At 32.0% G+C, this 12,682-nt stretch overlaps 1 protein-coding gene across 2 annotated transcripts; it reads right to left on the minus strand.

Annotated features, from left to right (window-relative positions):
• Positions 1 to 3,763: 3,763 nt before the first annotated feature.
• On the minus strand, positions 3,764 to 11,906 carry LOC127138722 (kinesin-like protein KIN-13A). Of its 2 annotated transcripts, none has more exons than XM_051065234.1 (13): positions 11,622 to 11,906; positions 11,262 to 11,528; positions 10,704 to 10,925; positions 10,167 to 10,355; positions 9,174 to 9,278; positions 8,910 to 8,987; positions 8,646 to 8,727; positions 7,780 to 7,942; positions 7,029 to 7,358; positions 5,243 to 5,461; positions 4,484 to 5,129; positions 4,330 to 4,395; positions 3,764 to 4,109 (listed from the first exon to the last, which is right to left on the minus strand). In XM_051065234.1, exons 2-13 carry the CDS (start codon positions 11,457 to 11,459, stop codon positions 3,924 to 3,926), a joined length of 2,484 nt encoding a protein of 827 aa, XP_050921191.1. In that variant the 5' UTR covers positions 11,460 to 11,528; positions 11,622 to 11,906; the 3' UTR covers positions 3,764 to 3,923. The 2 variants fall into 2 exon arrangements, with proteins under 2 accessions (XP_050921191.1, XP_050921182.1); XM_051065225.1 differs by having other exon boundaries at positions 11,262 to 11,511; positions 11,622 to 11,905.
• Between the last annotated feature and the right edge of the window lie 776 nt (positions 11,907 to 12,682).

Below are 12,682 nucleotides of genomic sequence, written 5' to 3' on the forward strand. Positions count from 1 at the left end.
TCAGTCAATCTTGGTTACGATAATTCACAATTTGGATTCGATCGAGTGAAAGCTTTAAAGAACGAAGATTTCTTGCAAAGGAGTGGTGTGAGACGGTGGATCAAATTGGTATTGTTGGGTGACTTGATCAAGTTTGGATCAAGGGAAGAGAAAGGGTTATAATCAACATCAAACATAGGGTTTGTAGGGTTACATTGCTACATTTCTCTTGTAAACGACTTTTGCAAAGTAAGGTTAATTGTCACTATATCAATTCGAGTTCGAATTGAAGGTAGACATACCCATAGCGAAGTCGACTGCAGAACTGACTATACAAATTCTTGTGTACTGTCTCTCTCTATCTCTTTTACTTTTCATTTGCAAATTATTAAATTCATCGATTGTGTGATCAATAGTTTAGTTAAACTTTTTGATAACCTTTTGAAATATATTTTGTTGAGTTGATCACAATCTATTAGATTCTGGTTGTATTTGCAAATCAACAAAATCATACAAAATTCTAAATGAAAATGATTGCACACAGGGTGTTCGATAATTTGTGTCAATCTCATTTTTGTGTATTTGATCATCGAAAATAAACTTTATTATTAATGTAGTATTCAAGTGATTGTGGTTAAAAGTATTTTGATCAAGTTTTTCTCATTATCATAACTTGATTTTATATATGCATATCCGAATTTTTCGATAATGGTTCGATTTAGACGATTCGATCCAAATCACTTCCATTAACAGTTGAATTTTTCAAAACAGTTTTGTAAAATAAATAAATTTGGGATCTATTCGTCCCCTCTATATAAGTCGCCTTCGTCTAACAGAAGTTCTAGGAAAAAAACATAAGGAGGTATGCGCCACAATGATGTATTATCTGATGCCAACCACTGGTCAATGAATTTGTCCAGGTGCAATGTTGTGCTAGTGGTTCGAGAATGGAGGTTAAGGATAGGGATATAAATGAGTAGTTGGATTTAACCACTTATTAAATGATGAAGATTGCGTAGAGTGGCGATAGTATGCTGGCATCATGACCTGTCTTGAAACAAATCTAACATTGGATACGAAATCTGCCTCCATTCCTACCACCAGTCTCTAAAATTATTGGATCTCCCTCCAGAGTTCCATGATATCCATTGGACTAACGTTGTGATTCTTGACTAGAAATTTGAGACATTGTTAAATCAAAATTTGTTTGTGACGAAGTGGAACCTTGAGTAAGATTCACTAATAGCAGTTTCATGAGTGTTGTCTTGTTGATTCGTTTCTTGTAAGAGGAGCATCATATTTACAATGATCATAGGGCATGAATCATCACAATACTAAATTATAGACGTTAAGGCTTGATAGTCAGTAAGAAGACCATTAAGAATTGTTTCTAATTAATTGTGATACCAAACAGATTACCAATCAATTCTAGTATATCATCCATTTCTCGATGCATCTAAGTGTTCTAAAATTGAAAGAAGAGAGAATTGTATTTTTCCAATTTATTATGAATTAACAGAAAATGGTTAATCTATTACAGTGAATAATTAGTTGTTACTTATAGGGGTCTTCTAAACTGAGTTAGTTACAACTTAGTTAGAGCGCAACACAATTTTTACAACAACCTTTTAGATAGTTCTAACTAACTAATCCCTTTCTTAATCATAAATCCGTTTTGCTACTTATATGCATAACTACTACTCTAATATATTATTATACTTGTCTCTAGTAATTCATTACTGTAAAAACTGTGGAACTCCACCTGTACTGCACTCTTATATTACTTTGCACCTGTGCGAGTCTTCTTGTACCTCTAAAAATGAGAATTTATTATGAAAATCTAAATGTTTCTAATGTATATTTGAATTTCCACAAATATTTTTTAATTATTCTGAGTTATATATATTTTTATTTATTTATTTTATTTCGGAGATATATTTCCGAAATATTTTAAATAATATGATGCGATTAATATGAACAATGCAGAGGAAAAAGAAAAATATTTATTTAAAATTTTACCTTCTTTTATTTCCTATGATGTGATGAATCAAAAGAATAGAAATTTGGAGTGAAAAAATAGATCGAGAATGAAGGATTTTTAAGGTGAAAGGTTTGGTTGAAAATCAATTGTGTCAACAATGGCTGAGTGATCATGTAATTGGTTCTTTTATCAAATATTTTTGGAGATATATATTCAGAAATATCTTACATACAAAGATGATGTAAATTTCAAAATGTCGCTTATGAATATATACTGAATTGTTAAATAACAATAGTATTTTTTTAAATGGTCTAAAGATACATTTCCGAAATAAAATTTACCTAATATATAGGGCGCCTTTCAAAATCATCTTATTTAAATATGCAAGAGATGCGTCCAAAAATATATCTCCAAAAATAAAAGATATTTATAAAAATTCACAAAAGATGTAATAAAAGATATAAGCTATTTTAAGAAATTCTAAAAAATATATATATATAGCCCAGTATAATAGGAATTTTACATACACAAGTAACAAGTTATATAAGAAAATAGCGTATTTCCTTTCTCAATTTTCCTTTCTCAATTTTCACTACTCTTAAATAGTTATACTACAAGATTGACTTGACTGAAACATGAAATTGAAAGATCACAAGGAAGAATTTCACAGAAGCTTTATTTAAAACCTGTAGAGCTTCTGTCCTACATCAAAGTGCATTGCACATTTAATATTCTTTTCTGCTAAATTGACATAAAGAATGCAACATTTTTCTAAACTTCAGGCTTCGAAATCTGAATATGAAATAATATATATATATATATATATATATATGCTCCATGAAGAGGACGGATAGGAGGAAAAACAGAGATTTTGTTTTTTCAATCTCATTGAGTTCTAACCAATGTTTCAAAAATTGGATTGAATCGTTCGGTTTAATCGGTTTGATCAAAAATCGGAGATGAATTTGATTAGATCAATTCAAAATCGTTAGTGGATCAAAACCGGAATAAAATCATAAAATCCAGATTGAACCGTTCAAAATCATTCAAACCAAAGAATCGGAATCGATTTGTAAAACCACTCTATTTACAAAAATTTATCAAATTGACCACTATTTTTATTTTATTTTTATTTTAATATGTTAATATCAAAACTTAACATACATTCCTTCAATAAAAAAAATATTACGTCGTTTTTTTAAAATCATATAAATTTCTAAATTTTTTCAATCTATTATAATTTTTCTTTCAACCAAATTTTATTATTGTTGTTTTCAATTAAGATATGTGTATCGTAGCTCAACTCAAATTTATTTTTTATTTATTTAATAAAATATATTGTATTATTTAATTTTAATATTCTATCTTATTAAAGGATTTTTAATTAATAGAACTTATTTTTGTTATTATATTCTATTATTGATTTAAATTAATTTAATTTATTTTATTATAATTTTTTAATTTGATCAAATTATTAAGGTTGAAATGAAATTTAGAACTATATTATATTATTATATATATTATCGATATTATTGTATTAATTTTTAATGGATTTTTAAAATATATATTTTATTAAATTGTGAATCTATAATTATGTGTGATATATCTATGAAATTCAATTTCATATTATTAATTTATTTAATAAACGGTTTGATAGTAGGTTTAATTGATTGAATCAATTGAATTTTAAACCGTAAATTTCACCAGTTCGATCTTCAATCCGATTTAAAACATTGGTTCTAATTTGATTAAGCTCTTTGCCCGAGCAAACATTAAATTTTAGGGAGACAACCTACATAAATATTTATGGCAAACTTGCGAAGGCTTGAGATATCACATAAAGAGTATTTACATGTAGGTAACTTTAATATATGTATCCAACATCATTAGACATCAAATATGTGAATACGGATCACAATTCACGAGACACTTACAATAAGTGAAACTGAATCTCTAGGATCACTTACTGACGGGAGACACTTTTTCTACTTAGAATCTCCTGTTCTTTTAGTCGATGTTGGAATCTTGCAAGGCGAGCTTGGAGGCCCACAAGACTAGCTGCTTTGCGAGAAAGCACAAAACTCAATTGGGCTACATAGTTGTCAATACGGCTTCCTGGTTGGTCCACTTCTGCCAAGAGTTTCATTTCCTGAAAACGAAAAAAGCAATACATGATGAGTGAGCACAAAACAATAGCAAATATAATTTTTCATCAGTACAAAGGTTTAATTACTTAATTAGAAACTTGAAACGCAGATTAAAAGAAGCTGTGGCACAAAAACTCAAGTCGTAGTCGTGTAGTAACATGACAAGCAATTATGAATCTAATATTAATGTGTAGCCTAAAGAAAAAGCAAGTAACAACTTACTTCACGTACAATCTCCATTGTGTCCTCAATTTCTTTCCTATGAGAAGCAATTAGTGCTTCTTCCTCCTGCAAAGGTAGAGATAACTTGAACTCGTTTTTTATTCAACGGAAAACTGGTAAAGAAAAGGTCACTAATAATCCATGTTTTACAAACCTCAAGTACTGCATTGATATTTGCATCAGAAGCGGATTCTGCTTCATAAAGCCTAGATCTAGTGGTAACAGTATTGTGATTCCCTGTGATCTGCTGCTTGGAGCATGTAGTAGAGGGATCGGATCCATTGATATCCCTTTTCATCAAGTTTGTAGGCCTTTCGGACCTTTCATCTTTAGAACCTTTTCTACGTGGGGAAGACACCTTTTGCACGTTCTCATCTGAATCATTTTGTGAGTAAGAGTGCGTCTTTTGACTGGAAGAATCATTATAAGAGTTCTTTTTTTCAAACCTCTCCTCCATTGAAGCAGAAGCACCTTTTTCTTCTTGCCCATTTGATAGGTAATTTGAAGAAATACTAGAAGTAATGCCTTTTTCTTCTCGTCCATTTGATAGGTGATTTGAAGAAATACTAGGTATCTGTTTGTCAGCAATAGCAGCAGAGCTATACATAGTATTCTCCATTTCAAATGGTTTCCTGCCCAAATCCAATGGTTTCTCTAGGCGTTGGTTACTAAAATCCTCTGCACGATCACTAACTGGAAGGGTTGATGTAGATGAAACGTCCTTATTAGGTTGTGGTTGTGGTACACAATTGGGGATCGGGTCTTTTCTAGGATTTCCACTTTTGGAAAGACTTTTAACCCTGTTCACATTACGATGAAACACTTAGTACATGCAAACATGAACACCATTGAAAGAACAGATGCACGCTGTTATGAAGGTAACATTTGAGCATATAATACCCAAACTACGTACCGATCAGCATATCTCAGGGTGTTAAGCGTGTGTTCACAAGACCCAGCACCTGGAGATATACAAGAGATCATAACAGTTTTTGAGTTGCCTACAAAAGAGTCCCGAAGCACTTCTGTAAGTTTGCTTCCCCGGAATGGAATATGGATCTGGTCATTGTCTAGAGCACGGATGCATTCCTTTAAAGCTAAAAGGCTCTTGTTGATTTCGGCTCCTTCTATCCTATGGTAGAGATACAACAATTGCACGGTGAGTTTCTTTTGTTAACACTTTTGTTTTTTTTAACACAGAAAGTGTTTGATTACAATTAAAATTTACATGAGGGAGGGATTGTAGTATTGTTTTCAGCAGTTAACTTAACTTAAAGCATAGTGAAATTTCGACAACAAATAGCCAAGATTTTTTAGGCAAAAGTTATATTTATAAAGTAATATCACATTATAACAATATGTGCAAATAGATAACATTCAGCTATTAAATATTGTTGAGTTTAAAAAACACTAAAGCAATAATTCAAAATTCTAAGACAGATAACAAAAATATACATTCATAAAACTGGTAGCTACTATGAAAAGCTTTTAAGTTTGCTTTTCGTCAAGAAATATTAACTAGCAAACAAAATCAGTACAAGTAAATTAGATGGTTTCATGATAACCTCGTTACACAAAAGAGAAAGAGATTGGACGATTAACTAAAGGCCTCTGCAAGTCTATGAAAGAAGACACAAGGATTTAGCACAGCAGAGAGTTAGTGGGAGGGGGGACCCAAGTGTGCATTTGGTGGAAAGTGAAGGAAAAAAAGAAATGCCACATGGCAGAGAGTGAGTAGGTGAGAACATTCTAAAATAAGGAATTGTGAGGGAGATGGAGGAATATAAGAGGAGGATGGATAACAGAAAGGATATCAAGAAAATAGTGAATGGAATATTGGGCTATGCTGAGTGGAGGAAGAAGGCTGTTCTCCTTGCTCTGGAAAGGGTTTTCTATGATTATCATCTATTTAGTATTCCAATCCTGCAAAGGAGTATATTTATCCATCCACATTCCATTTCTTTTGTTTGCTCATATATACTCAATGTAACAGGGATTTATTCCCTCTGTTTTAGCTTTTTCAGTGTTAATATCATTCCTAATTTTGTTCTCACCTGGTTGGGTCCTAGCATTTCCTTACCTTCTCAATTACTCCCTCCGTTCCTTTCTAAGTGTCACTTTCTTAATAAATTTTTGTTTCTTTTTTATTGTCACTTACAGAATTCAAGGTAGTATTAAATACATTTTTGTCAAAATTACCCCTATGCAATTATTACAGAGAGAGAAAAAGTAAAATGAATGTAGGATATAATTAAGGGTATTATAGGTAAAATAAGAATTATTATTTAAAAAGTAACAATAATGATTAGTTTTCTTGGTACATCTAACAAGTCAAAAAATGACACTTAAAAAGGAAGGAGGGAATAATAATCTAATATGCTTTATATTTATTACCGCAGCTCTTATTTTTAAGATAGTCCAAGCAATGTTATGTAAAAAAAAAAAGATTAAACAAAAAGGAAAAGAGAGTTCTTTTCAGTTCTTTAGAGCTTTCCCATTTTCAATAATGATCCAACTTCATACTATGTGGCGTAGAAGGCTAAAAAAAGTCAGTTTGTGCACCAAAATATAAATTGTGTTGTAAATTTAAGATTAAGTGTTCAAAAATGTTCATGGATGAAACATTCTAGAAAGAACCGTCATGCAGTTCACTTTAAGGAGCTCAAAATATTACGCAAATGATTTGAATGTAGAAATACCGTGTTTGACGGTCATTATCAGTAGTGTCAGCACCTCTTTCACTTCCAGCAAGATCAATAAAAGATATCTTCCCCACAACCTTCCCACTTTTTGCCTCATTTCCATCAGTGTTTCGCTTGCCCTCTTTCACCTCATTGTGCTTCTTTACAACCAATTGTAAGATAGCATGCGACCTGGAGGACTCCTCATTAGCACCCGTGGATCCTGTACTTCTTGAAGCATTTCCCTTTTCAATGAACTCTTTCACAATTTGAACGTCAAAAACTTCAAATTCTTGCAATCCTACAATACAAACTTGTTGCCGTCCATCTTCCCTCATGCAAAGTTTTCTATTCGTAACATATTAAACCACCATTCACCAGTAAGTTAACACAGCATGCACCAAAGAACAAATAAAACATGCAGGTTGAAGCATTGAGCAAGCAAGATGACATTTGTAAATGTATATTAGTTGAGATATAGATATTCATTCCAGTACAGTCAAAAATAGAAAAATTAATGCTTGATGTAGGATAAAAATTAAGTAGCAAAGTGATGCTTGATATTATAACAAATGTTTATTTTAGCAGCTGAATCCTTAATGAAGAAATAAAAAATGTTGTCGCATAATTAAGACAAAGCACTTGGACTTAAGGCAACCATAATGGCTCAAGGACAAACTGCACTGCAACATCATCATCTAATACATTAAAATAGTATGCCCAGTGTGTTCATATAAAAGTGTGTGTCTATTATGAAAGAAACACCCACCTTCTGTCACTAAGAAGATCAAATAGCTTTCCACCATATATCTCAAAGTAGCTAAGCCACAATTTATATTTCTGACTCCGGTAAACTGGCTGATGCAACTGACGAACAAGGTCTTCTGCAGCTCTGAGCGGTAATGGTTGCATTGTGTATGTTTTGCCACTTCCTGAAAATAAAGATTAAGTGGCTTTCTGAGGATCAAGCACATCAATGGAACGTAGATGAATAAACTTATATGGTGCCAACATTTACAGACTTTTTTAATACATAAAAAAATAGCAAACTTTAGTGTAGTTAATATTTTGTTGAGGATGGGGACTTAACCATCTCCCTCCTTGTCACTCCTATTCTTAACTCTCCCACCCCAATTACCAAGCCAACTTTATAACGCCCCAACAATTACACATTCAGTTTCATGAAAGATGCAAGATTTTCAGGATACACTTTAAACCTTCACTTTCGTGCATATATACCATCAAGTGAAAAACATGATGTCTACCTAGACCAAGGCAGCCAATATCCTCCCACTCACTCAGCACAAATATTTTACATAGTATGGATATTTTTAAATGGTAAATATCTTGACTTATATCACACATACCAGCCAGAACCAACTCAACAAGATGATCCGCACAGAAAAAACAAAAAATTGAAAGACAAAAGCATCACTATCTTTCATTGCTTGATAAATAGATAAGCACACTATCAAGAACCAGTACCAAATGTTACGATGTATAAATAAACTAGCAAAGTTCAAACACCAAAAAAAACAGCATAAATATATCATACTAAATATTTTAATATGTAAAACTGGATAACAATGATAATTTGGTACACGTATGATGATAACAGCAAATAAAATTTCTCACCTGTCTGACCATAAGCAAAACAGGTAGCTTTGGTTCGTTCAAAAATTGTAGGAATAATTGGTTCAACTGTAGCTCGGTATACCTGTTATCATAAACCAATCATGCATTAGATCAATCCAACAAATCAAAATCAAGATAACTTCCATAAATCTTAGGTATCACAAAAGAGGAGCAGGTAGATAGTATGAAGACAATTGAAACAAGTTACTAACATATTAGTAAAAATAATAGTGAAGTCAGATCTTTGGATAAGAGATGCCTTACTTCATCGTTAGTAACATGCTCATCAAGAACGGCATCAAAACAAAACTCATGCTTGTCTACATAAGCTGTTAGATCAACCTGTCAAGATCAAACCACATTTTTTTACTGTGAGTTGAATTAACCATCTGTTCAACAGGAGTGTGTATATATATATATATATATATATATATATATATATATATATATATATATATATATATATATATATATATATATATATATATATATATATATATATATATATATATATATATCAAAGCAAACCTTTAGTTTTGGTTCATAGACTGTCAAATACGCATTGTCAGCTACCGTTACAGCATCATCCTCCTTCTTAGCAAGCTCTTTCTTGTTTAAAGGTCTTTTACGTACCTACAAATGCATTGGAATTATTTTTTTAATATAATGACAAATATCCCCTGAATGCTAGTGAATTAAAATGGCATATTAACCATCAACAATCTCAAGTATAGTAGGTAAGAGTAAATTTAAAAGTATGAATTCAAAGAAAAAGATCGGAGAGAAAAATGCTTAAAATTATAATGAATGTGTAAATTGTAGTTAGTTCATGTAGAGTCGTAAAGTACATTTTCAAAGAGAAAAAAGTTTCAGATTATGAATATACAATGTATAAATATTTTGAAAGAATTTAAAAATAAAACTGAGAATAACGTGTCATCCTTTATTGGGGGGTATACTACATGATTAAGCCACTCTCAATCGAGTAGATTCTAATTTATATAGAGGCGGACTTTAAAGTAATTAATTTGAGTGTGTTAGTGGCTGTGATTTTGAAAGAAAGAGGAAATTATAAAATAATAAAAATGAAAATTTGAAAGAGATTAATTTGAGAAATTTCAGAAAAACATAAAGGTACTTGTCAATGGAAAGCAACATCAACATGTCTTAGGGAGGAAATTGATACAAATGGAAGACTACTTCACTCTTAAAGTGAAGGCTCTATATTACTATATAAGGTCGCATTCACAAATGAAAAAGTTCAAACTTCAAAAGTCAAGTATGCTATGAACTAAATATAGTAAATCTTAAAAAAAAATATGATTTTCCTTCTGTTTTACACCAACTGATGATGATTTTGGTGAAACCCTTCTGCTAGTTAGGGAAACAATGATGATAAAGGTGGCAATAGCAGTCGTGATTCTTTTACTTTTTGCTCTAGAGCCAACTAAAGGAAGAAAAAAAAAGAAATCACATATCGCCTGAAGCTGGGATGCATACAGGTCTATAAAATTGACATACCACGACTTTAATTTTGGCGACGTTATTCTCCCTTGTGCTATTCTCTTTTTCATTCATAGGTAAGTAAATTGATGCGTCAACATCTGCTTCTTTTTCAAGCTTGCTGTTAGTTGGATAGAAATCATCTTCAAATGCTCTAGTATCTCCGGGTATGATGGGTGATGGTTCGAAAGGTTCTGAAATCATATGCTGAAAAAAAGAGGGCTTCAAATGCTCATGTATGACAACACATACTGACTATTATTGCAAGAAATTTAAGCTGAAAGCAGAACAATAAGGGATCATAAACATTCCATTTGAGAAGAAAAGAAATTGATTGAAACAGAAGTGCTGAAAGTTCAGATATTTCAGATCCAAGATTGTTGTTGTATAAAATGGTATAGTTGGTTATAAAACTGCTCACAGTCATACTACTTCTTAATCTTATCTGATAGGTATATAAAAACAACACTACAAGCTGAACATATTTTCTTTCTAATATGCAGGAAATTAACCAAACTAACCCTACATTATAATAAAACTGAATCATATTCATACCTCAGACAAAAGCCCTATGTCATCCATGGCATGAAGATCCAAAAGCCCAGCTCCAAAATCCCCTCTGAACTCAGGTGAATAAAACCCATCTGATGCTGCCACTCCACCCAAAGTTTGAATGTTGGCCGTAGACAGCTCCGAACCAGATTCCCCATTAAAATTGAGGTTTCTCATTAACTTCAAAAGCCTCTGCTTCTCTTCAGCAGACTGTGCTCCATAGCCCTATCCCAAACATCATATAAAATATTCATCTAAAGTTATAAACAATAAAATCAACTCATATACTATCAAAAAGAAAATATACTCAACTATTGACAAATTTGACCCCACTACACTCAAATGTAAGCCTCTAACACAAAACACAGTGGCATACATAATTATCCCTCAAATTATATGATAACTCAAACTCCAATTTCACAAAACATATACACATATAATCTCATAACCAAGTGCAACAAATTTTAAATAACTCAAAAGCTAAATAATAATAAATACAAAGTCAGAGCAGAAAAGACAATGCCTAAGATGTTTCTATCTTTGGAAGAGAAGCGAGGATACCTGCATTAGAAGGTTAGGGAGGAGGCGATGATCGATGCCGGATGAGGCAAATGGAGAGCCAAGATGCTGCAAGCCGGCTGACTGAAGCCACCGCGCCATAACGGCGTCTCCGGCATCAGTGGATGAACTTTGCACGGAGCCGCCGGCAGCTTGATCATAAAGAGCCGCGGCTGCTGCGGCATTACCCTGTGGCGGCATCTGGCCAGCCACGTGGCGCTGGGAACGTCGTTGAGGCGCCAATTTTCAAGATCTGTTACACACGCGTTTCTTAATACAGAATCATCACAATCAGAAAAAAAATTAATCCACAAAAATAAAATCTAGGAAAATTGAATGAAGAAAAAAAACAACGAAACTCACGAGAAGAACATGAAAGTGAAAAGAAACCGATTCGGGAGAAAGTGACGAGAAAATTTCAGGAACTCGAGATTTTCGATTCAGATCTGAAAACGATAGCGATGGTGCTGAAACTGAGTTTTCCGATGCGTAACCACAATATGGCCTTTGATTCTGTTATTTTCCGGTAAACAGAGGAAGAAAATGAAATGCAGAGTTTTGAGATTAATTAAAGATTAGTTGAGATATAATCGTTGCGATGATTAATCATAATCCTCACATTTTCAAAACTTATGTAAAACGGCTATGTCTTCATTGAAGTTGAACGAACCAACTAACTAGTTCCGAAAAGACAAATATGCCCTTACTATCCCTCGTAACGTAAATCAACCATGACGTATTGGAATTATGAATCAAACAAACGCCAACGGAACTCAGTACTCTACCAAACTTTTTTCACATTTATTTTTAATAAATTGGTTTCAATTCTTCACTGTTTAAAAAACTGATAAAACTATTTTCTTTTTCATGTGGTTTTTTCGCCAAACATATTTGTTGTAATTCGACACTTATTTTGTCACAAAACTAATAAAAATTTGAAAATTGTTATTGAGGATGTTGAGGCTATTTAAGAATATTGGTTGTTATTAATTAAAAACTAGCGAAATATTTGTATTGTAATATATTATTATTCTAAATATTAATAAAATATTAAATGAAGGAGATATTTAATTTATTTAAAAAATATAATAATAACATATTTGTTTTACATATAATCGTTAAACACGTTCAACGTACTTGAACAAAATAATTATATTTCTTAAAACTTGTTGACAAATGCTATCATGTGCCCCAAGGGCACAAGTTAATGATACATTTATAGAAATATTCTTTTGGAATGCGTGCATTTAATTTTTGAAACTTAAAATTTTGTTTTATTCCACACAAAATTTTCAATAATAATAACCTTAACTTGTGTCCCAAGGGCATAAGTTAGCAAGACTCAAACTTGTTTTAACTACTTGCATTAAATTCTCAAAGTTAGTTTATACAAATTGGAATCATAATTAATTTTTTGATTCAAG

Source organism: Lathyrus oleraceus, chromosome 1 (assembly GCF_024323335.1).
Source record: "Lathyrus oleraceus cultivar Zhongwan6 chromosome 1, CAAS_Psat_ZW6_1.0, whole genome shotgun sequence".
NCBI classification, from domain to species: Eukaryota; Viridiplantae; Streptophyta; class Magnoliopsida; order Fabales; family Fabaceae; genus Lathyrus; species Lathyrus oleraceus.

Excerpts from the sequence above, each read along its gene's own strand:
- LOC127138722 (XM_051065234.1), bottom strand. The coding sequence starts at position 11,459 with ATGCCGCCACAGGGTAATGCCGCAGCAGCCGCGGCTCTTTATGATCAA. Across the intron at positions 10,926-11,261 it reads TCCCTAACCTTCTAATGCAG|GGCTATGGAGCACAGTCTGC; the intron begins GTATCCTCGCTT and ends TGTTTGGGATAG. Across the intron at positions 4,110-4,329 it reads CAATGGAGATTGTACGTGAA|GAAATGAAACTCTTGGCAGA; the intron begins GTAAGTTGTTAC and ends TTTCGTTTTCAG.